Source organism: Mytilus californianus, unplaced genomic scaffold, assembly GCF_021869535.1.
Source record: "Mytilus californianus isolate M0D057914Y unplaced genomic scaffold, xbMytCali1.0.p SCAF_17, whole genome shotgun sequence".
In the NCBI taxonomy this organism is placed as follows: Eukaryota; Metazoa; Mollusca; class Bivalvia; order Mytilida; family Mytilidae; genus Mytilus; species Mytilus californianus.
Window position 1 is genome coordinate 3,046,884 of NW_026262659.1, and position 19,494 is coordinate 3,066,377.

Genomic DNA, 19,494 nt, shown 5'->3' on the forward strand with positions numbered 1-19,494 from the left:
TTCAATGAAGCAAAACCTCCATAGTACCAGTTTACACTCATGCATTTGCAGTTTGAAAATACGAGAATCCTTGGAACCCAATGAATTCATTTAATTTCTCGGTTGTTGCAGACGTCACATGCGTATATATTGATTCCGAAAAAAATATTCAAAACTTAACTTTTATAATCACGATCATTAGTAAACCTTTCTGCATGCATTTTTGGTTCGACAACGGTCAAATGTAAACGACGGTCAAATGTAAACGACGGTCAAATTATATTTTCCGTCTTGGGAGTGGTCCTCACTATGACATACTCAAAAGAAATTGTGTTATCTTCACGAATTATAATCACAAAATATTCATCAAACTTAAGATGCTAAAACAAACTTAACCTAACCATAAACGAACCAGAAATAATTATCTTGCAATGCACGCCGTTCAACCATGTATTTACGTACAAGCGGTTATTGATTTATAGTGGCGAGTACGCAACACCTCACAATACGCAGGAAATGTTGATATACCTCGGAATGCCAATCCGTCTCACTATTCCTATCCTAGATGAGAATGAACAATAGAAAAATCTTAAGCTAAAACATCGACAATACAAAATATGTAGATAAATAAATAAATAACCTATCTTTTCTTTCGAGATGGCCAGCATTGTTCTGCAAAAGGTATACCACTGCATCATACTTTCCTTCACATGCAGCTAAATGCAACGCACTTCTTGTGTCGTAATCTGTATCATTTATATCAATGTATTTTTGGTTACATATTCTACAATGAAAAACAAACTTTTCTTCAAGCACAGTCTGAAGATACCATGACCTTGTATATAAATATTCCATATTTCAGAAAGTATACACGACGGCCTTGAAGTATAAATTCTAGGTCCTGAAGTTCTTTTTCATCTTAATTACGTGTTATAGTTTTCTTTTATTTATCATTGTAATTTGTTACTTAAACTCTAGACTCTTTATTCAATTTCTGGGTAATATCCTATTGACGTGGCTCAGTACATATGAATCCCGTCATTGTGTTATTGTACTATGGTAAATACTTGTATACTTGTCGTTCGTTTTTGATAATGTGCTTTGTCTATATATATATATGCCTTTTTGTTTTCCTTTGTTAACATGTTTGTTTGTTTTTATAATGATTAAGATTACAACACAATGTTAATTGCTTTACCTCTATTTTTTTAACATTTTTACCTATTGTGTATTTTTGTTTATTCACACATTGTGTCATACAAGTTTAGCGAGATTTTAACCCAGGTTTAATCCACCATTTTCTACAAGTCCGGACAGTTGTTTAATGTGAGCTTTTGATGTTGCCATTTGATTAGGGACTATTTTTCTTGAATATTTTACAAAAAAATATAGCCGCGGAAATAATTATAAGTTAAATAAGTATTCTGAAACAATTATAAACTTTGGCGTAAATAAGTAAAACATCAGTAATTCTTAAGATAACAGTTTAAATTTCAAAGTTAAATGCTGATAATTTCAAGATTAAAGCTGAATGTTCCAAGATTAAAGCTGAATGTTCCGAGAAGAAAGTTGGAAATTCAACATTTAACTATATAATTCCGAGATAACAGTTGGAAATTCAAAAAAGAAAGCTGACAGTTCCAAGATTTAAGCTTGAAATTCAAAGGATTAAAGATGATAATTTCAAGATTAAAGTCAACAATTTAAAAACAACGAAGGATGGCATTTTTACGGTTTCGTAGTATATATATACAAAACGGATAAAATGGCAATGTAAGGAAAATAATTACGAAAACGATTTTATTGATGTATTCTGATATAAATAGAGATGCTTGAATTAATATCAATCTCGCCAAGTTGACCACATTGACTATAACATAGTTTCTCTCTATCTACTAATTGTTTCTGCAAAACACAATTATCGTTAAAAAATGCAATTCAATGGCAAAAGAGGCGACTAATCGTTGCAGCCATGTTAGCTTCAATCGGAATAAAAGCAAGAGCATTAACAAACTATTTTACTTTTATTGTGACCACATGACAGCATTTATGAATACAAAATCTTGCCTAAGAAACTTTAGTCTTCATTTACTCACAATTACGGAATGCATAGCTTGACTGAACATGAAACTGTACATTGTTAAACTTCGCATCATTTTTTTAAAAACAATTACCTTTTTAACTGTTTCATGTCACCTTCAGAAGCTGCTTTGAGTAATTTATAAATCTGTAACTCGTAATGCTCATTGTACACATTTGGAGGCTGTAATATACATTTAACTATTTGAAATTAACTTCCGAATGAATACACTGAATAATTCGAAAATTGAGTTACATAAAAGTATACAAGACAATTACCATAGGAAAAGAAAACCAAAGATATTATACAGAGCATAAGTGGAAGAAAAGTGGAAAATACTTTGCCAAAAGGAAGAAAGACGAATGACAGAAAAAAGTGCGCACAAAAATTATTGACATTGAAAGAGTGGCCCTTTTTGAATCAGTGTAAGGGTATCTGTCGGTCAGTTATATATGATAGAGCTGTCAGAATCAGGTCAAGAGTAAAACTGACAGATTCAATTGTAGGGCATGAAATTCAGCATCAATTCTAGGGTAAAAATGTCAGAATCAATTATAATGCAGTACTGTCAAAAACAATTCTTGATCAGTGTCAGTATCAGTTCTAGGGTAAATCTGTCAAAATCAGTTATATTCACAATCAGTTAAAGGGAAATAATGTCAGATTTTTTTCTAGGGCAAGGCAGTCAGAATCAGTTATAAGACATACATTTTAGTATCAATTCTTGATCAGGACTGTCAGAATCAGTTCTAGGATAGAACTGCCGAAATAAGTTATGATATAGAACTGCCGAAATAGGTTATAGTAGTATACAATGGTATAGGACTGCCAGAATTAGATATATAATAAAAAGTAAAATAACAAAAATACCTCACTGCATTGAAAATTCAAAACAAAAAGTCCCTATTCAAATGGAAAAACCAAAAGCCCAAACACATCAAACGAATGGTATATAGTATCAATCGTGTTCACATGTTGAAACTACAAAGTTTGTTCGAAGTTGTTAATTGATCAACTATGAAATAATGACAAGGACTCGGTAACGTAATCAGGCAAGGTGGGTGGGAAAGGGGAGGGGTGTAGAAGGTTTACGTTTCCCGCTTTTGATTGTAAAATATATAATTGTTTTACACAAAATCATCAAGTTTTATTTATTAATTAGAACGACGGCTACATTTGAACTGTGCAGTATATTTGAGGTAGTGATTGCACGCATAAGCGTTGAATTATCCAGATTAAAGCACAGTAAGAACAAACACATCTTGTCTATGTCATGTGTTAACTAAAGTTACCTGCACTAATTGATGAGTGGAAAAAAGGAACACCACATATACAGTACCTACAAAAAATATTCTATTATTAGTGTATTTATTATCTAAGAACATTCGAGAAATGTAGCACGAGGTCAACTATCGTTTATCTTAATATCAAAATTACATAAGTTACTACAATATATATAGCATATATAAACAGATAATGTGTAAAACTATCAATATTTGATCGCTGAAACAATTGCTTTGCACAAATGTATTCAAACATTTCTTTTAAAAGAATTGTTAAAATGACGCATCGTATTTATGAACAATCTGAATATAGATTATTCTTTCAAATTGATAGAAATAAACCTTTGAGTAAATGCAACTTACCCAATAGTACACAAAATACTAATATAGAAACTCCAACTGCTACAATATTCCAATTGTGTTCCACAAATATGATGGCAATAACTGCAAAACGGAATATGTTATTTTGTATACAAACTTTTTACTACTAAACTTTACATTTATAGTATTCTGAAATGCTTTCAATTTGTTATAAAAACAGTTTCAAACAGGTTTTATACATTTTATGTAAGAACATATGAACATAGGGTAAGCTGACATTAAAGTCTTGTTTTTAAATTCTTTAAAAATGGAAACAGGGAATGGGGGTATAAAATGTACTGTAAAAGAAAGAGTATATACAGTGATTTCTTGAACTCTGATCCTGATAAATAAGTATTATTGTGAGATAAAGCATTTTTCAAGAGTGTTCTACTTTGCATAAATGTTAGTTAAGGTTGCACTTTGTAAATACAGCTGTTTCATTAATCACGCGTCTTTTGGGGAGATAAATAATATTCATAAATATTTTGTTTTGTTTACTTACTGGTTTCCAGATATGATCTCTATGTTTCTTTTCATAGAGACATAACTTAGGAATGTTACCAGTATAAATGCACATGGTAGGCTGTGGAATTGAATTCTGAGTAAGACACAAAGTGAAGGGAGGGGTAGTGCAGAATTTTTAAGTTTGCAACCCGGATTTGTTTTCTCTCAATCGATTTATGACTTTTGAACAGCGGTATACTACTGTTGCCTTTATTTGTCCTGTTGATAACCCAAAAGTAGGCAGTAACACCTGAATGTGCTAGTTTGTGACCGCGGCATAAAAAAACACAATCTAGAAATACGAAAATACCTAAAATAAACTAACAGTAGTGTGTAATATCCTAAATACATACTAAATAGTCCATCGGACTCGGACTTCTTTTGAACTGAGTTTTACTGTGCGTATTGTTGTGTGTTTGTTTTTTCTATATTAGCTAGAGGTATTGGGGGAGGGTTGAGATCTGAAAAAGCAGGTTTAACCCCGCCGCATTTTGCGCCTGTCCAAAGTCAGGAGTCTCTGGCCTTTGTTAGTCTTGTATGATTTTTAATTTTAGTTTCTTGTGTATATTTCGGTGTTTAGTATGACGTCCATTATCACTGAACTAGTATACATTTTTGTTAAGGGGCCAGCTGAAGCACGCCTCCGGGTGCGGGAGTTTCTCGCTGCATTGAAGACACATTGGTGGCCTTCGGCTGTTGTCTGCTCTTTGGTCGGGTTGTTGTCTCTTTGAAACATTCTCCATTTCCATTCTCAATTTCATATTCACAGAAATAGCAGACCTTTTTAAAGCAAATCTGAGACCACAAGGGGCAAAAAAAAAGCACAGAGAAAAATGAGAAAAATGCCTACCCCTTTGTCATTAAACAGGTAATGTTACCTGTAAATTATTATGATTTTATTATTATAAAGGTCTTTAGTAAAGAAAATAATTTCTGTGCTTAGAAAGTGTGCAAACAAATAAACAAATGTAAGCAGTCAAATTATAAAACTTTTAGTGAATGCATACATCAGACTGGTAACTTCATACATACAACTTTTGTAAATATGGCTTTGTTTAAACACGTTGTGTTCACATATAAGCTAAATTAGGTTAGATATGTGGTTAAAGACGATATTGTTGTCACAAGATTTCCAAACTGACAATTTGATGCAGAAATAGTTAACTTGTAATGATAAATAGGCATACAGTAAGATGTTGCCAGGAGACAGATACAGAATTGGATAATTTATATAATCTTGAATGTTGGAATGATTAACTACTAAACTTTACATTTAAAGTATTCTAAAATCCTTTCAATTTTTTATCAGAATAGTTTCAAACAGGTTTTATACATTTCATATAAGAAAATATGAACATAGGGTAAGCTGACAATAAAGTCTTGTTTTCAAATTCTTTAATAATGGAAACAGGGATGGGGGTATAAAATGTACTGTAAAAGAAAAGAGTATATACAGGGATTTCTTTTACTCTGATTCTGATTAATAAGTATTGTTGTGAGATAAAGCATTTTTACAAGGAATTCTGCTTCTATCGATTAAACAAAAAATGAAGATTGTACAAATGACCCCTACACATAGCAAATTAAATAATTGCAAGCTATTTTATTCAGGAGAAGACTACTGTTAAAATATTACCATTACATCTAGAATTCAAACAGAGTTTTTTTTCTCAATTTCCAAATAATTATTCGATGAATTGAAGACTACATATTTTGTTACTTTTATTGATTTGCTTTGAATAAGTAAAACAAAACAGCTGTACCATAAAAATAAATCAATTATTTACAAGACATTTTATTGTCAAAAGGGTTGGCTCTCTGTTAATACAGTATTATCCTTAAATTCAATCGATATTTCGACGTTCTAGTTTTTATATATATTTACAGAATTCATATATATATATATATATATATACAAGAAGATGTGGTAGGAATGCCAATGAGACAACTCTCAATCCAAGTCACCATTTGTAAATGGTAAACCATTATAGATCCAAGTACGGCTTTCAACACCGAGTGTTGGCTCAGACACATCGAACAGCATGCTATAGAGAGCCCCATTAATGACTAGTGGAAAACCATTCAAAGATGTTTTGATGATTTTTATTCAGTGCGTTTTGAAAATAATATTTGAAGAGAAGAATCTAGAGGCTGTAAATAATTGTTATTGTACTGTTTTTAGCATGCGCAAATAAGTTTTTGAATGAACAAAAAAAAAGTTAGAAACAAACAACACACCACAACGTACGGTAATGAAGCAACATTGGTTAAAATACAGAAAATGTCTACGAACGCACCACAACTTTGCATAGTGACAACTCAATTGATATATATTTATAAAACTATCGAAAGTTACTGAAATAAAACTAACATTCTCTTCATGGTTCTCAATAGTTGTTGTTTCATTTACATAATCAGATGAAAGTGCGTGTTTGAAAATTAATATTTTTCTACAATTTTCAGTTAACCTTTTCGGAGTCGTCTTCCAGACTTAATAATAACTAAAAACTTCTATACTTATTATAGTTCTGTTGTATTTCATTACTGATCCAAGCAGATAAAATAGTTTGAACATATATGTGTATCACAAGACGGAGCCACAAAGGTTCGTTAAAATATGACAAATTCGTAAACAATAATCTTAGACGATGTAATTGTAACACTTTATTGCACTTTAACTTCAGTTGCAACGTTTTCAGGGTAAAGACGTCCATTACTGTTTTTTTCCCGAAGTCATCTCATAGGTGAAACGTGTGGTGCGATTGAAAAATCAACATATTAAACTATGAAAATTTACATCAAAGCAAAAAACTACTTGCCTTTTGTGCTAAATACACCCATGTATATTTGATATCATTAATAATGAATCTACAAAAACCAATTTTTGTTATGTATTTCAAATAAAAGTTCATCTTAATTCTTAACACCTCCTGACGGTCACTTATACACTGACCGACCTCAACATAGACTTTTCTAAAAAAATATTTCTACTCTAAAGGAAAGATGATACATATTATCTACTGTTTCATATAAACAAAGTTCCTCAATTTTTTTATGATTTGGAAATTGATTCTATTCTGTAACATAGAAAAAATGTTCTGAATTTTTCTTTAGACCTCGACACCAATAGCACTGTTCGAGAAATGTTTCAAATAACTTTAAAAGGATAAACTAATGTAAAAAATAATGAATCTCTTTTTGTGAGACAATTCTTTGAATCTTTTGATAAAATGGAGTAATAAGTGCTCGTGGACCAATATTTTTATTTGTTTTTTTTTTAAGGATGTTCGCTACTCTGTTTCAAAATAACAAGCTTTTTGAAAGACTGTCATAAATTGATAGTTTATTAATGAAGGAACTAAAAAAGCAGAAAAAAATGAAGGGTCCGTGTGCTTGTTTTCGAGATATAAGCCATTGAAAATTTGGCGGGAAATGATTCTCTCTAGATTTTTCATTCATTTAACATTGGAACCCTTTTTCTTTCAAAAACATTGAAAAAATAACAAGGATTTTATAAGATTTTCAAATATGGCTTTTTAAACTATATATAATAAAATTATGAAAAGAAAAGTAGGGGTTAGTGGACAAAATTTCTTAATGGAAAAACATAGATAAAACAAGAGGATTCCGAATATCTGACAAAAAATCAAAAACAAGAGGAGCGAACATCCTTAAATACGATATGTTAACTTGTGTTTGCTGGGACATGTGTATCTTGAATTATCATGTTCTTTATTTCAATCGATGTTTTAAATGCTGTCCTAAAAATGTAGGTGATGATACAGTTTGATTCTCACTGATTTTCAACTTCGTACATTATGTGGCCACGTTTTGTAGTTTGATTCGAGCGTCACGTATGGGTCTTCCGTGGTATCTGAGATCACCAGTTCTTATAGGTGTTGGTGTTGCTCAGTCTTTAGTTTTTTATATTGTGTTTTGTGTACTGTTGTTTGTTTTTGTCTTTTTTAGTCAGGACGTCAGTTTATTGTCGACTTATGAGCTTTAATGTCCAATTAGTATCTTTCATCTCTCTTTCATAAACAAAAGTTGAAAAATAACCTACAAAAAGACAAAATTACCAGCCGCAGCATGGTGTTATAAAAATAAATTTACAATCAAAGTTTTTGTCAACTTACCATTACTGGAAAATAGCGCAGCAAAAAGTAATAGTACCATAATCATCTTATAGTAAAAAGGCCTCCAAACCTTACCCCAAATTACAATCGCTGAAATAAATAATAATAGTCTTCCTTAATTAAAAAACGGACAGCAGTATCTTTGGGTTTTTCGTCTTATTATTATTATGAGAATGTTGATGGACTATTAGTTCCCGGGGGTATTATCAGCTTATTCGTCAGTAATTCAGTACTGACATGATTTATGTCAAACCTTCTTACGACCTATATTTGTAAACCTCTATTGCATATGATCTCTGCTGTGGAGTTGTCTCATTGACAGTCATACCACACCTCGTTTTTTAAATCTATAATTTCTAACATTGTCCGTTTTAAAATATATAAATCATAAAGAAACTAATGTTTGAACTCCCCAAGCCAAGGTTAACCTTACATAGAGTTTATAATTGATTTTTGGTCTGTTTTGGATGTATTTCGTATTTTCGCTCTTTAACTGTTTCAGTTGTTATACATCCTTTGCATTAAAATATCGGCTTTACGCGTACCTGATGAAGATAAATCCAGAAAAGCGCTTTAGACATGTTATAAAGTGTTGTTTTCAATTTTGCTAACAGGCTACAAAACATAATTATTTGTATGTACTTGATTTGATCATTCTATTACAAAATGCATGAAACATAAACATAACCTGCTGTATTTACACAAACAAATATAACAAAACTTTTAAAAAATTTACCAGGAATGATTGGTTGGGAATGATTTTTTTTTTACTTTCTTTACATAGAAATACGTATGAAATATAATTTGTGCTTTTCATGTTAAGTTTAAATTTATCATATGTATCCACTCAGTGAAATGATGATATTACCTAGCAGCATAAGTGGACAAACTACAAAACCTGGGACCACGACCATATTGAAATCATACTTGTTAAAACTTCTTTCAATTACTTCATCTGAAACAAACAATTTTGTATTTCGTAATTCTGATATTGTACAAAACAGAAAATAATTGTAAATAACCAAACTGTAATAAATATTGAATACTGCACGTTAAATAAGTTTGTCATTTATTTTAGACGTTCAACTTATTAAAGTCAAATGCTATAGATGAGTATTGATATAATCTAACATAATTTTATTTCAGTTTACTTGCTAAAAAATGCAGATATAATCTTTATTGGCTAAGTCATATTCAGTGATGATTTGAAAAAAAATGGGCCAAGTAGTTTCATATTTATAAATGAAAAGATACCGACGACAGAAGACAAAATATTAAAAATTCAACCGAGAAAACAATGGCCTATTTTTTTAACAAAGCAATACTCGACAATGAAATATGATATACAGCAACCAACAATAAAATCATCATATATATATAGATACCAGGATTAAAATTTTGTATTTACGCCAAACGCCCGTTTCGTCTACAAAAGACTTATCAGTGACGCTCGAATAAAAATAAGTTAAAAAGGCCATATAAAGTACGAAGTTGAAACCACTTAATTACAGGTGGATCCTTGCTTGTGCAAGGTTATACAAAATGTGGCGGGTTAAAACATGTTTTAAGTGTTTACACTTCCCTTTACATTGGATAGTGGTGTAACAGTTAAGATTATAAAACATATATTCACGCTGTAAAATAAGTTGAAAAGGCTTGATAGCAATAACGGCGCTGTTCCTTTGCTTTTTTTCTGTGCATGTACTAATTTTATGTCATAAATGGATACCCCATGTCCTTTTCCTTTTACATAACGCATGTACATTAACAATGCAGCAATATCAGTTTTGACGGGATATAAGATTAATAGTGTTATACCAGAATATACAAACAAGTATACAAGTGAAGTATATCTTACAATTTTACAATTAATTAAATAAATCAAGTACCGACATTATCATTATTCAAACTAAATACGTAACCTTTAGAATAGTTTCCTATCGTTCAACGCTTTATGTAGACCGTCGAATTAAAACAAATAATATTGTTGTTATTTGTCAGTTATGTTGTTTTCACTTTCAATTCACACAGCACAAACACAACAGAAACCACGACGCACATCGCTCATATATGTTTATATATATATTTACCGTTATTTCTTTTAATGATTTGGGAATGCAGACTGCCACTAAAATATTGATAGTTATCAAAATCAATAAAAACTATAAGTGTTATAACAGAAGTCTTTTACTAAAATTACATGCAAAGTTTTATTTAACGTTGAAATTCAATAAACTTCATAAACACAAGCTGCTGTGAGCTTTTCACATTTACAGAGTAGGATAACATGTGGGATATCACTATTCCCAATGATTTGTTGTACGGTTCTATCATCAATGTTCGTAAACTATTAATTAGTATTCTCTTATGTTATTCATAAGTTGGTGTTGTTCCCTCTTTCTTTATCGTATTTTATAGACTGTTTTTGTTGTCTTTATGTCGTTTTTCTTTATTTGTTACGACGCTGTTAATTTGTCTTCGACTAATGAGTTTCGGTGTCCCTAATGTATCTTCTTTATTTTTTAATAATTTAATGAAACTAGCCCCAGTTCCATATTCCTAGCTATAAATCAATCCTAACTGAAGTGTATTTGTGATTTTGCAACCAAATGTTGAAACACCATGTACTTCCTGTAAGAGCATTATAGAACAGGTCAGATGATAACATGGATAATGCATTAATACGATGCTAATTATCAGCATAAAATTACGTGGCAAAATTAAGCAAATCATCAAATCTATCACATGAATTGAAACCCGGATGCAAGGTAAAACATACACACATATTGATATTGATGTAAAATCAGCTTAGGGTTAGATAATAACTGAAGACTGCTTAATGTATTATCCTTCATGAATTTAAATTCGTTTTTATGTATATTATAGTATTTCATATAAAGTATTGATGTACAACTGTACGACGATGTTTCATTAAGAATACACTGAGAGGTGTTATGGAAAAAAAAAGGATCGCTGATATTGAAAAAAGCTGTTTGTCATCACAGCTAAATGATAACATTTTCCTTTGCCAATCTTTACTGTAGGTATTGTGTCTTTATTTAAATTTGTTATTGAATAATCGTATATTCATATTTGTTTCAATGAGTTAGCATGTTAATTGTCCTGTTCGCTTTATTTTACAACTTTGTCAACTCACGAACAAAACATTCATTGATATGAATGTCACAGTTAATATCATGTTATGCAAACAAATATCTATACCTTTTCTTCTCTAAAGTAGGACATTTCGAGTCATTACTATGTTCTCCTCTAACACATTTATAATCTGCCAAAAAATAATAGAGAAAGAATTAATTCATAATTCAATAATTACATTAGATGTATGTTTCATTAAAATACGTTATTCTGATTGGCTACACTGCAATCTCGCGTTATTCATGTTATTCCTTAATCAACTTCATTACACAATAAAATTTATCATTCATGATGACACGAGGTCCCACAATAAAGTGCACAGGTAAATTAAATAAAAACTTGATAAAAATTGTGTTTTCATGATCCTAGCTAAAAAATGTAATTATAAGTATTGAATGCTTCTTTTTGTAACTTCATAGGGTTGTAAAAGCGTTGACCGTGCGCACATTTTAAGAATGAAGCGCTTCCGCGCTTCATACAAAATGTACTTCGGTAAACGCTTTTACACCCCAATGAAGTTACAAAAAGAAGCATTCAATTCTTAAATAAACAATCGTTATTCTAGAATTCTGTCTCTTTCTTTATATTATTCAATAAAATTGAGAATGGAAATGGGGAATGTGTCAAGGAGACAACAACCCGACCATAGAACAGACAACAGCAGAAGGTCACCAACAGGTCTTCAATGCAGCGACAAATCCCCGCACCCGGAGGCGTCCTTCAGCTGGCCCCTAAACAAATATATATACTAGTCAGTGATAATGAACGCCATACTAAACTCCAAATTGTACACAAGAAACTAAAATTAAAAATAATACAAGACTAACAGGCTAGAGGCTCCTGACTTGGGACAGGCGCAAAAATGCGGCGGGGTTAAACATGTTTATGAGATCTCAACCCTCCCCCTATACCTCTAGCCAATGTAGAAAAGTAAACGCATAACAATACGCACATTAAAATTCAGTTCAAGAGAAGTCCGAGTCTGATGTCAGAAGATGTAACCAAAGAAAATAAACAAAATGACAATAATACATAAAAAACAACAGACTACTAGCAGTTAACTGACATGCAAGCTCCAGACTTCAATTAAACTGATTGAAAGATTATGTCTTCATCATATGAATATCAGGCACAATCCTTCCCGTTAGGGGTTTAGTATCATACCATCATAACATATATGAGAAGAACATAACCCGTGTCATGCCAACAACTGGTTTTTAAATAAATGTGTTTAGTGCCGATGCAAAGACCCTATAAGTGAATCAATATAAACGCCAAAATATGCAATCTTTAATGACCTGACAACATTATCGTAACTATATCCCTTCTTAATAAGTCTATTTAAAGGTTTTGTTAGCTTCAGAGGTGAATACTGACATTTTTGTGCTTTATAAAGAATATTTCCATAAAAAATTGGATGTGAAATACCTGAACGTATAAGAAGTCTGCATGTTGAGCTATATTTACGAATGATGTCCTTATACCGATGATAAAATTTAGTAAATGTTTTGACTAGTTTGTGATATCGAAAACTCTGGTGTAATAATTTTTCAGTAATACATAAATTTCTCTCGTTAAAATCTAAAACATTGTTACATACACGAGCGAATCGTACAAGTTGAGATATATAAACACCGTAAGATGGTGACAAGGGAACGTCACCATCTAAAAATGAATAGGAAATGAAAAATCATCTCTTTTATCATATATTTTAGTATTAAGCTTTCCGTTAATGATATAGATATCAAGATCGAGGAAAGGGCAGTGGTCATTGTTAGTATTAGCTTTATTTAAAGTAAGTTCAACATGATAAATTACATTGATATTTCTTTTGACATTTGAAACATCTTAACCATCTCTTGTTTACTTCTTGATTCTCTGCTATACCCTCCGATTGACAATGATGTCATAACTAAAACTTTCGAAAAAACAGTTGAAAGAATTTTATCACGAATCTAAGATCCAGTTAGTGTATTTTGAATGTGACAAAATTCCATATGAAGTATGTTTATTCTTATAAACGATAGAAATGGCCTCCACATTGAAACAAATATTTAGGTTATCATTTATCAGTATGCTTTATATATGTAAATCATATATACCTGACGATAAAATAGAGCCAATAGCACATTTACTTATGTAACATGAACAATCTTCAGCTGATGGTATGCAAAAGCAATTTTGTTTCGGTTGTTGAATAAATTTATAGCCATTTGTGTAATCACAGCGGCAAGCTCCATCTGAAATAAGGGTACCATTATCAAAGACAACTTGGCCCTCTCCTTCACACAGCGTCTTTCGAAACAGGCAAACTCCACTAACGTTAGACCATAATGGGAAAGGCTGATATCGTTCTGACGAACAGTCGACATTTCTAAGACGTCCAGTTATTACATACTTCTCGCCTTAAACAAAATTACATTTCAAGTTATATTATTACAATTAAGTTGGAGTAATTTAAAATCTACTGTATAGGGAAAGTTATTATGTATTATAACCAACCGTTTACATAACAAAGGTAACCTGAATTTATCTTAACAAGAAGTTAATATTAGGATCGTCCTGGTTTTTTGAAAATGGTCTGTTGACATCTTTTAGTTTTTTTTATTGTGTTTGGTTAATTGTTCTTTCTTATGTCAGCTTGCTTGTACATAGCTTGCAACAAGACTTTTTACCAGCATTTAAATCTATATGCATGTTCTATTAGGACTCTACACCATCGCATCATTGTTGAAAATGTCCAAATCTGTGAGTATCGATTTGCCGCAATGATAAACTTTTAGTTGTTACAAATTTGCAGTTAATTTCATCTAAATTCATATAAATAAAAATGTTATTGTTATTCTTTACCATTGATAACAGTTTGAATATGATACTGAATATTTTGAGTTGTTCAAGAGTTATCATGGAAGCTTTAAACAAATTCTACTATAGAAATGTCTTTTGTATATTTGTATTGAGCAATTGGTCACACACATTGGAAGACAATTTTTCTACTGACAGTAATCAATTTTAACAGTGAAGTATAATTAAAATTGATATAACAAAAATACAGAACTATCATATTCCTTATTTTTTTTATTGTACTTTTTGGACAGGCATATATGGTGGATTAAACCTGTTTTTATAGCTACCTTATAAGGACTTATTTCATGTGGTCTAAAGGAAATGTAACGCCTGCTTGATACGGCTATTATCTTTGAAATGATTAAGTTTTTCTACTTTGTGGTTTCCATTAGTCTATGATTGAATATATATGATATAATTGTACGGCAAACAATTTTAGAAACTGGAAATATAATACAACATGTCATATGTATGGATAAACAAGCATGTATTTATGAAAAGATCAATTTATTAAATCATCGTTTTTCAAACACATACAAATTTGTATAAATATCTATAGACTTACCACGCGTTACATAATCTGGATTCTTGTTACACTGTTCAGAAAACCATAACCTATTTGTATCATAGAGACACGTGTATTCTGATCTAAAACTGTTTGCGCAATATGCTGATGCTCTTAACGGTCTCTGAGATACTTCCGGACATTGTAAATAGTAAGAACAAGCAGTAGGCGACACCAGAGAGATCTGAAATATAATTAAGTATAGATTCTGTCTGAAGCTATTGTTTAGAAATCACAATTCATAGCGAATACCACATAATACTGTTATGTTTGCCGAATGAATGAAGATAATAGTTCTAAATTCACATTACATTTTGTAGTTGACACAAATATTAGTGTAATGAAGTATAATATAAACTTTAGAATATTAAATGGGATCTTATGCTAAATGTGTCGCTAATGATGATGCATGTTTTATTCAGATAATTGTTTTTATCGATCCGATATTGACTCTTATATTGAACGTATAGTGAATTTTTCATCCAAAAGATCACCAATCACTATGATGACGCCAATATGCATATTTTGTAAATAATGTAGAATTTACTACATAAAAAAATCAAATTATGATCTCAGGCAATATCTATCAAAACCGCTTCCACCGTAATATGCCTTTTCAAGTTTATATTCTTCATAAATAGTTATCAAAGGTACCAGGCTTAAAATTTGATACGCCAGACGTGTGTTTCGTCTACTTAAGACTCATCAGTGACGCTCAGATCAAAATAGTTAGAAAACCAAACAAGTATAAAATTGAAGAGCATTGAGGACCAAAATTCCAAAAAGTTGTGCCAAATACGGCTACGGTAATCTATACCTGGGATAAGAAAATCCTTATTATTTCGAATAATTAATACTTTTGCAAACAGTTAATTTATAAAAATGACCATATAATTGATATTCATGTCAACACCGAAGTGCTGACTACTGGGCTGGTGAAACCTCGGGGACGAAACGTCCACCAGCAGAGGCATCGACCCAGTGGTGTAAATAGTTATCAAAGGTAACATAAACCGTAACGTCAATATAAAAATAAGATGTTACTCGGTTATTAATGTAATAATTATCATATAAAAGGCTAGGATGTCAAAACAAGTTTGCGTAAAGGCTTCTTAAATTAACAAAAAAAAAAATCACCATGGAGTTAGTAATAAACGACTAAGAAATTATATGACAACCGCCATCCGACGACAACATAGGACTAAAACGTAAAAAATTAAACATGTTGATTCCTTTCTTTGGAAAAGGCATACCTTCACGCATAATAACAAACCGTGGTAATTAGTTGTCAAGGACATGACTCATGAGTGCGGTACAAAGAAAAAACTTTAAAAATATATTTTTTCCATGATTGAAATATCAATTTCTAAATGTCAAAAAGATTTAATAGAAATACTTCATTGGCATATTGAAGGTGCAATATGGAAGCAAGATCAGCTTAACATTCCGGCTCACCTGATATTACCACAAGTATTTGATGGGGTTTGTGTTTATCAGGTTGTAACTATATATGTTATGCTTTTTTCTTTTTTTTTCTTGCCATGGCATTTTTAGTTTTTTACGACCTATGGTTTTAAAAAAGAAGATGTGGTATGATTGCCGATGAGACAACTCTCCACAAAAGACCAAATGACACAGAAATTAATAACTATAGGTCACCGTACGGCCTTCAACAACGAGCGAAGCTATAAAAGGCCCAGAAATGACAAATGTAAAACAATTCAAACGAGAAAACTAACAGCCTAATTTATGTACAAAAAGTAAACGAAAAATCAAATATGTAACACCTCAACAAACGAAAACCACTGAATTACATGCTCCTGACTTGGGACAGACACATACATACAGAATGTGGCGGGGTTAAACATGTTAGCGGGATCCCAACCCTCTCCTAACCTGGGACAGTGGTGTAACAGTACAACATAAAAACGAACTATAAAAATCAGTTGAAAAAGGCTTAACTCATCATGATCAGATGGATACAAATAGAAATACATCTAATAAAACACAGAGTGGACGTGGCCACGTACTTGTATATCACAACAACAAAAAGACACTAAGTACTGATCTGAGAGTACATGCAGTTACTGACAGCTAGTTCAAAGCAAATAAAAACTTATAAAAAAAAATCATGCATCTAAGACTATGAGTTTGACTGTCCCTTTCTGTCGCTTTGAGTTCTTTGATAAAAGCCCGACTATATATGTGCCATTTCAAATGATATTTTATAGTGTGTCTTGCTATATATATATATATGTTGTGATGTTACACTTTTGTTTTAGGTTAGGTAAAGTTTGGCGCCTTTTAAAACGTTAAAACCCGCTGCATTTGTTTGCACCTGTCTTTTGTCAAGAACCAGATGTTCAGTCGTTGTTGTTTGTTAATGTTGTTCATACAAGTAAGTGTTTCTCGTTTTTCGATTTTTATATAGCTTAGACCGTTCGTTGTCCTGTTCGAATGGTTTTATCACTTTGTTGATTTCACTTGACTGAGTGGGGTTTAACCGGTTCGATTATCATAGACCAGTTCATCGACAGGTGTTTTGGGATAAACTCACCAATGAAGTGTTCAGTCATTCTATTGTAAATTCGTTTCAAGACACTGATAGGTGATTATAAAATAACATGAGCAACACGACGGGTGCCACATGTGGAGCAGGATCTGCTTACACTTCCGGAGAACCTGAGATCACCCCAGTTTTTGGTGGGGTTCGTGTTGCTTAGTCTTTAGTTTTCTATGTTGTGTCTTGTGTACTATTAATTGTGTGTTTGTCTTTTTCTTTTTTAGCCATGGCGTTGTCAGTTTATTTTCGACCCAATGAGTTTGACCTCTTCAATAATAATTATAACGGCTATTATCCTTATCACACACATTTTCAAATAGACTGTCCTTATACAAACTAAAACGTAAGCTCCGCTCGATCAGTTGAAATGACTTTGGTTATACACTAGTCATTTTGGGGCCCCTTATAGCTTGCGGTTTGATGTGAGCAAGGCTCCGTGTTGAAGGCCGTACTTTGACCTATAATGGTTCACTTTTACAAATAGTGAGTTGGATGGAGAGTTGTCTCATTGGCACTCATACCACATCTTGTTTTATCGAATTACCAGATAAATATCAGAATGAAGGATCATGGAAGTTTATTTCTGGGCTTAAATACATGTGCAGTTATATATTAATCTTTGTAAAACAAATTCAAGGTTGGTACCAATAAAGACAATATATGTGTAGGATGTTCACACTAATATAACGATGTCCTAAAATTTTGTAAACCAGATTGTTACATGTGTAATGAACTTTATACTCACCAAAAAACTATGAAGTACAAACATTGTGAGCGTCGACAGTACCACTTGTACCAACAACACAACATATTATTTCTTCTTTAATTTGCATCTACAGATACATGTATTATACAGACAAATCGTTTGTTTTTATTTCTATTTATAATAAGATATTATTCGAACAGCGGTATACTACTGTTGTCTTTACTATACTATAATTAAAAAAGACTTGAAAGTACTAAAGTATTCTTCGCCATTTCATTGTTAAATAAAATATGAAATACAGAACAAAAAAGTATTTCAGTAAATTGATTTATATTGATTATTATTGTTTTGATGATACTGTTGTTTTTGTTATATATCATAACCAAGTATAAAGGAAATACGGAACTCTAACTGAAACCGTGATTTTATTGTTAATTCCGTTTTAAATTTAAGTTCAAATGACATGGGTATAAGCAATAATAGGTCAGACTTTATAATCGTGTATGTACATTTTGTTAGTTTACAAAACAAGGAAGTTTATATATATTTAAAAACCGGTTTACTATTCTTAACAATGTAAAACAAATGCCCAGCAACGTTTTAATGGTAGAAATATTTATAAAGAATGACACATTATTTAAATCCCAGTTTTATAAACCCACACATATGTAAATGTACCAGGAAGTTTATTTACCATCATAATTATACATTATAAATATTACAAACTGATTTCTTTGTAGTGTTTTGTAGTCTATTATCTTCGCCCTTCAATTTTTGGCCATCGTGTTGTATTTTTTCTTCAACTTATGAATGTTTAATAATTAAATAAGTAACTATCGACTTAATTATTTTATTTTTGATTTAGTTGGTTACTAGGGTAACTACGGACATCAATATCCTGTCTATTTTGCAGATAAATTAAAGTTGCATTATTCAAACCAGTTAGGATTGTATTGTCCATTTCCTTTGATAGCTTCACTTTCAAACAAAAACACTGTAAAATATATAGATCTACATATATAACATGTCACACCAAATAAAGAATTTCTAGACCTTCATTTAATGACATGTCACTTTTAAAAATTTTCTAAATATAACAACTATGAGATGTTTTCATTTATGCAAATAATCATTATAAACATATATTTAAGATCGCAGTTGTCCAATACAAGTTTAGTTTTAATACTTACATATTTTCTTTTAAATCTACTGTCAACATTTTCACGCTTATCATATGTCATGCTTGATTTCCTGTGCATAAGAGTGTTATATTGGTATTGTTATTATAAACGGAAACGTATCGATACAGGAG

The 19,494-nt window shown here is 31.4% G+C and overlaps 1 protein-coding gene across 1 annotated transcript in view; it reads right to left on the reverse strand.

The window, feature by feature from the left end:
* The window catches only part of LOC127726240 (uncharacterized), a 51,247-nt gene extending 31,753 nt beyond the window's left edge, over nt 1-19,494 (reverse strand). The window contains exons 1-12 of the mRNA XM_052233547.1: nt 19,373-19,494; nt 18,222-18,309; nt 14,914-15,097; nt 13,604-13,906; nt 11,568-11,631; nt 10,436-10,473; nt 9,214-9,300; nt 8,346-8,435; nt 3,706-3,786; nt 3,352-3,398; nt 2,154-2,242; nt 620-763 (exon numbers count right to left, since the gene is read on the reverse strand). Of these exons, the coding sequence (XP_052089507.1) occupies nt 620-763; nt 2,154-2,242; nt 3,352-3,398; nt 3,706-3,786; nt 8,346-8,435; nt 9,214-9,300; nt 10,436-10,473; nt 11,568-11,631; nt 13,604-13,906; nt 14,914-15,097; nt 18,222-18,245 (1,151 nt within the window). The 5' untranslated portion in view covers nt 18,246-18,309; nt 19,373-19,494. The remainder of the gene's footprint in view (nt 1-619; nt 764-2,153; nt 2,243-3,351; nt 3,399-3,705; nt 3,787-8,345; nt 8,436-9,213; nt 9,301-10,435; nt 10,474-11,567; nt 11,632-13,603; nt 13,907-14,913; nt 15,098-18,221; nt 18,310-19,372) is intronic.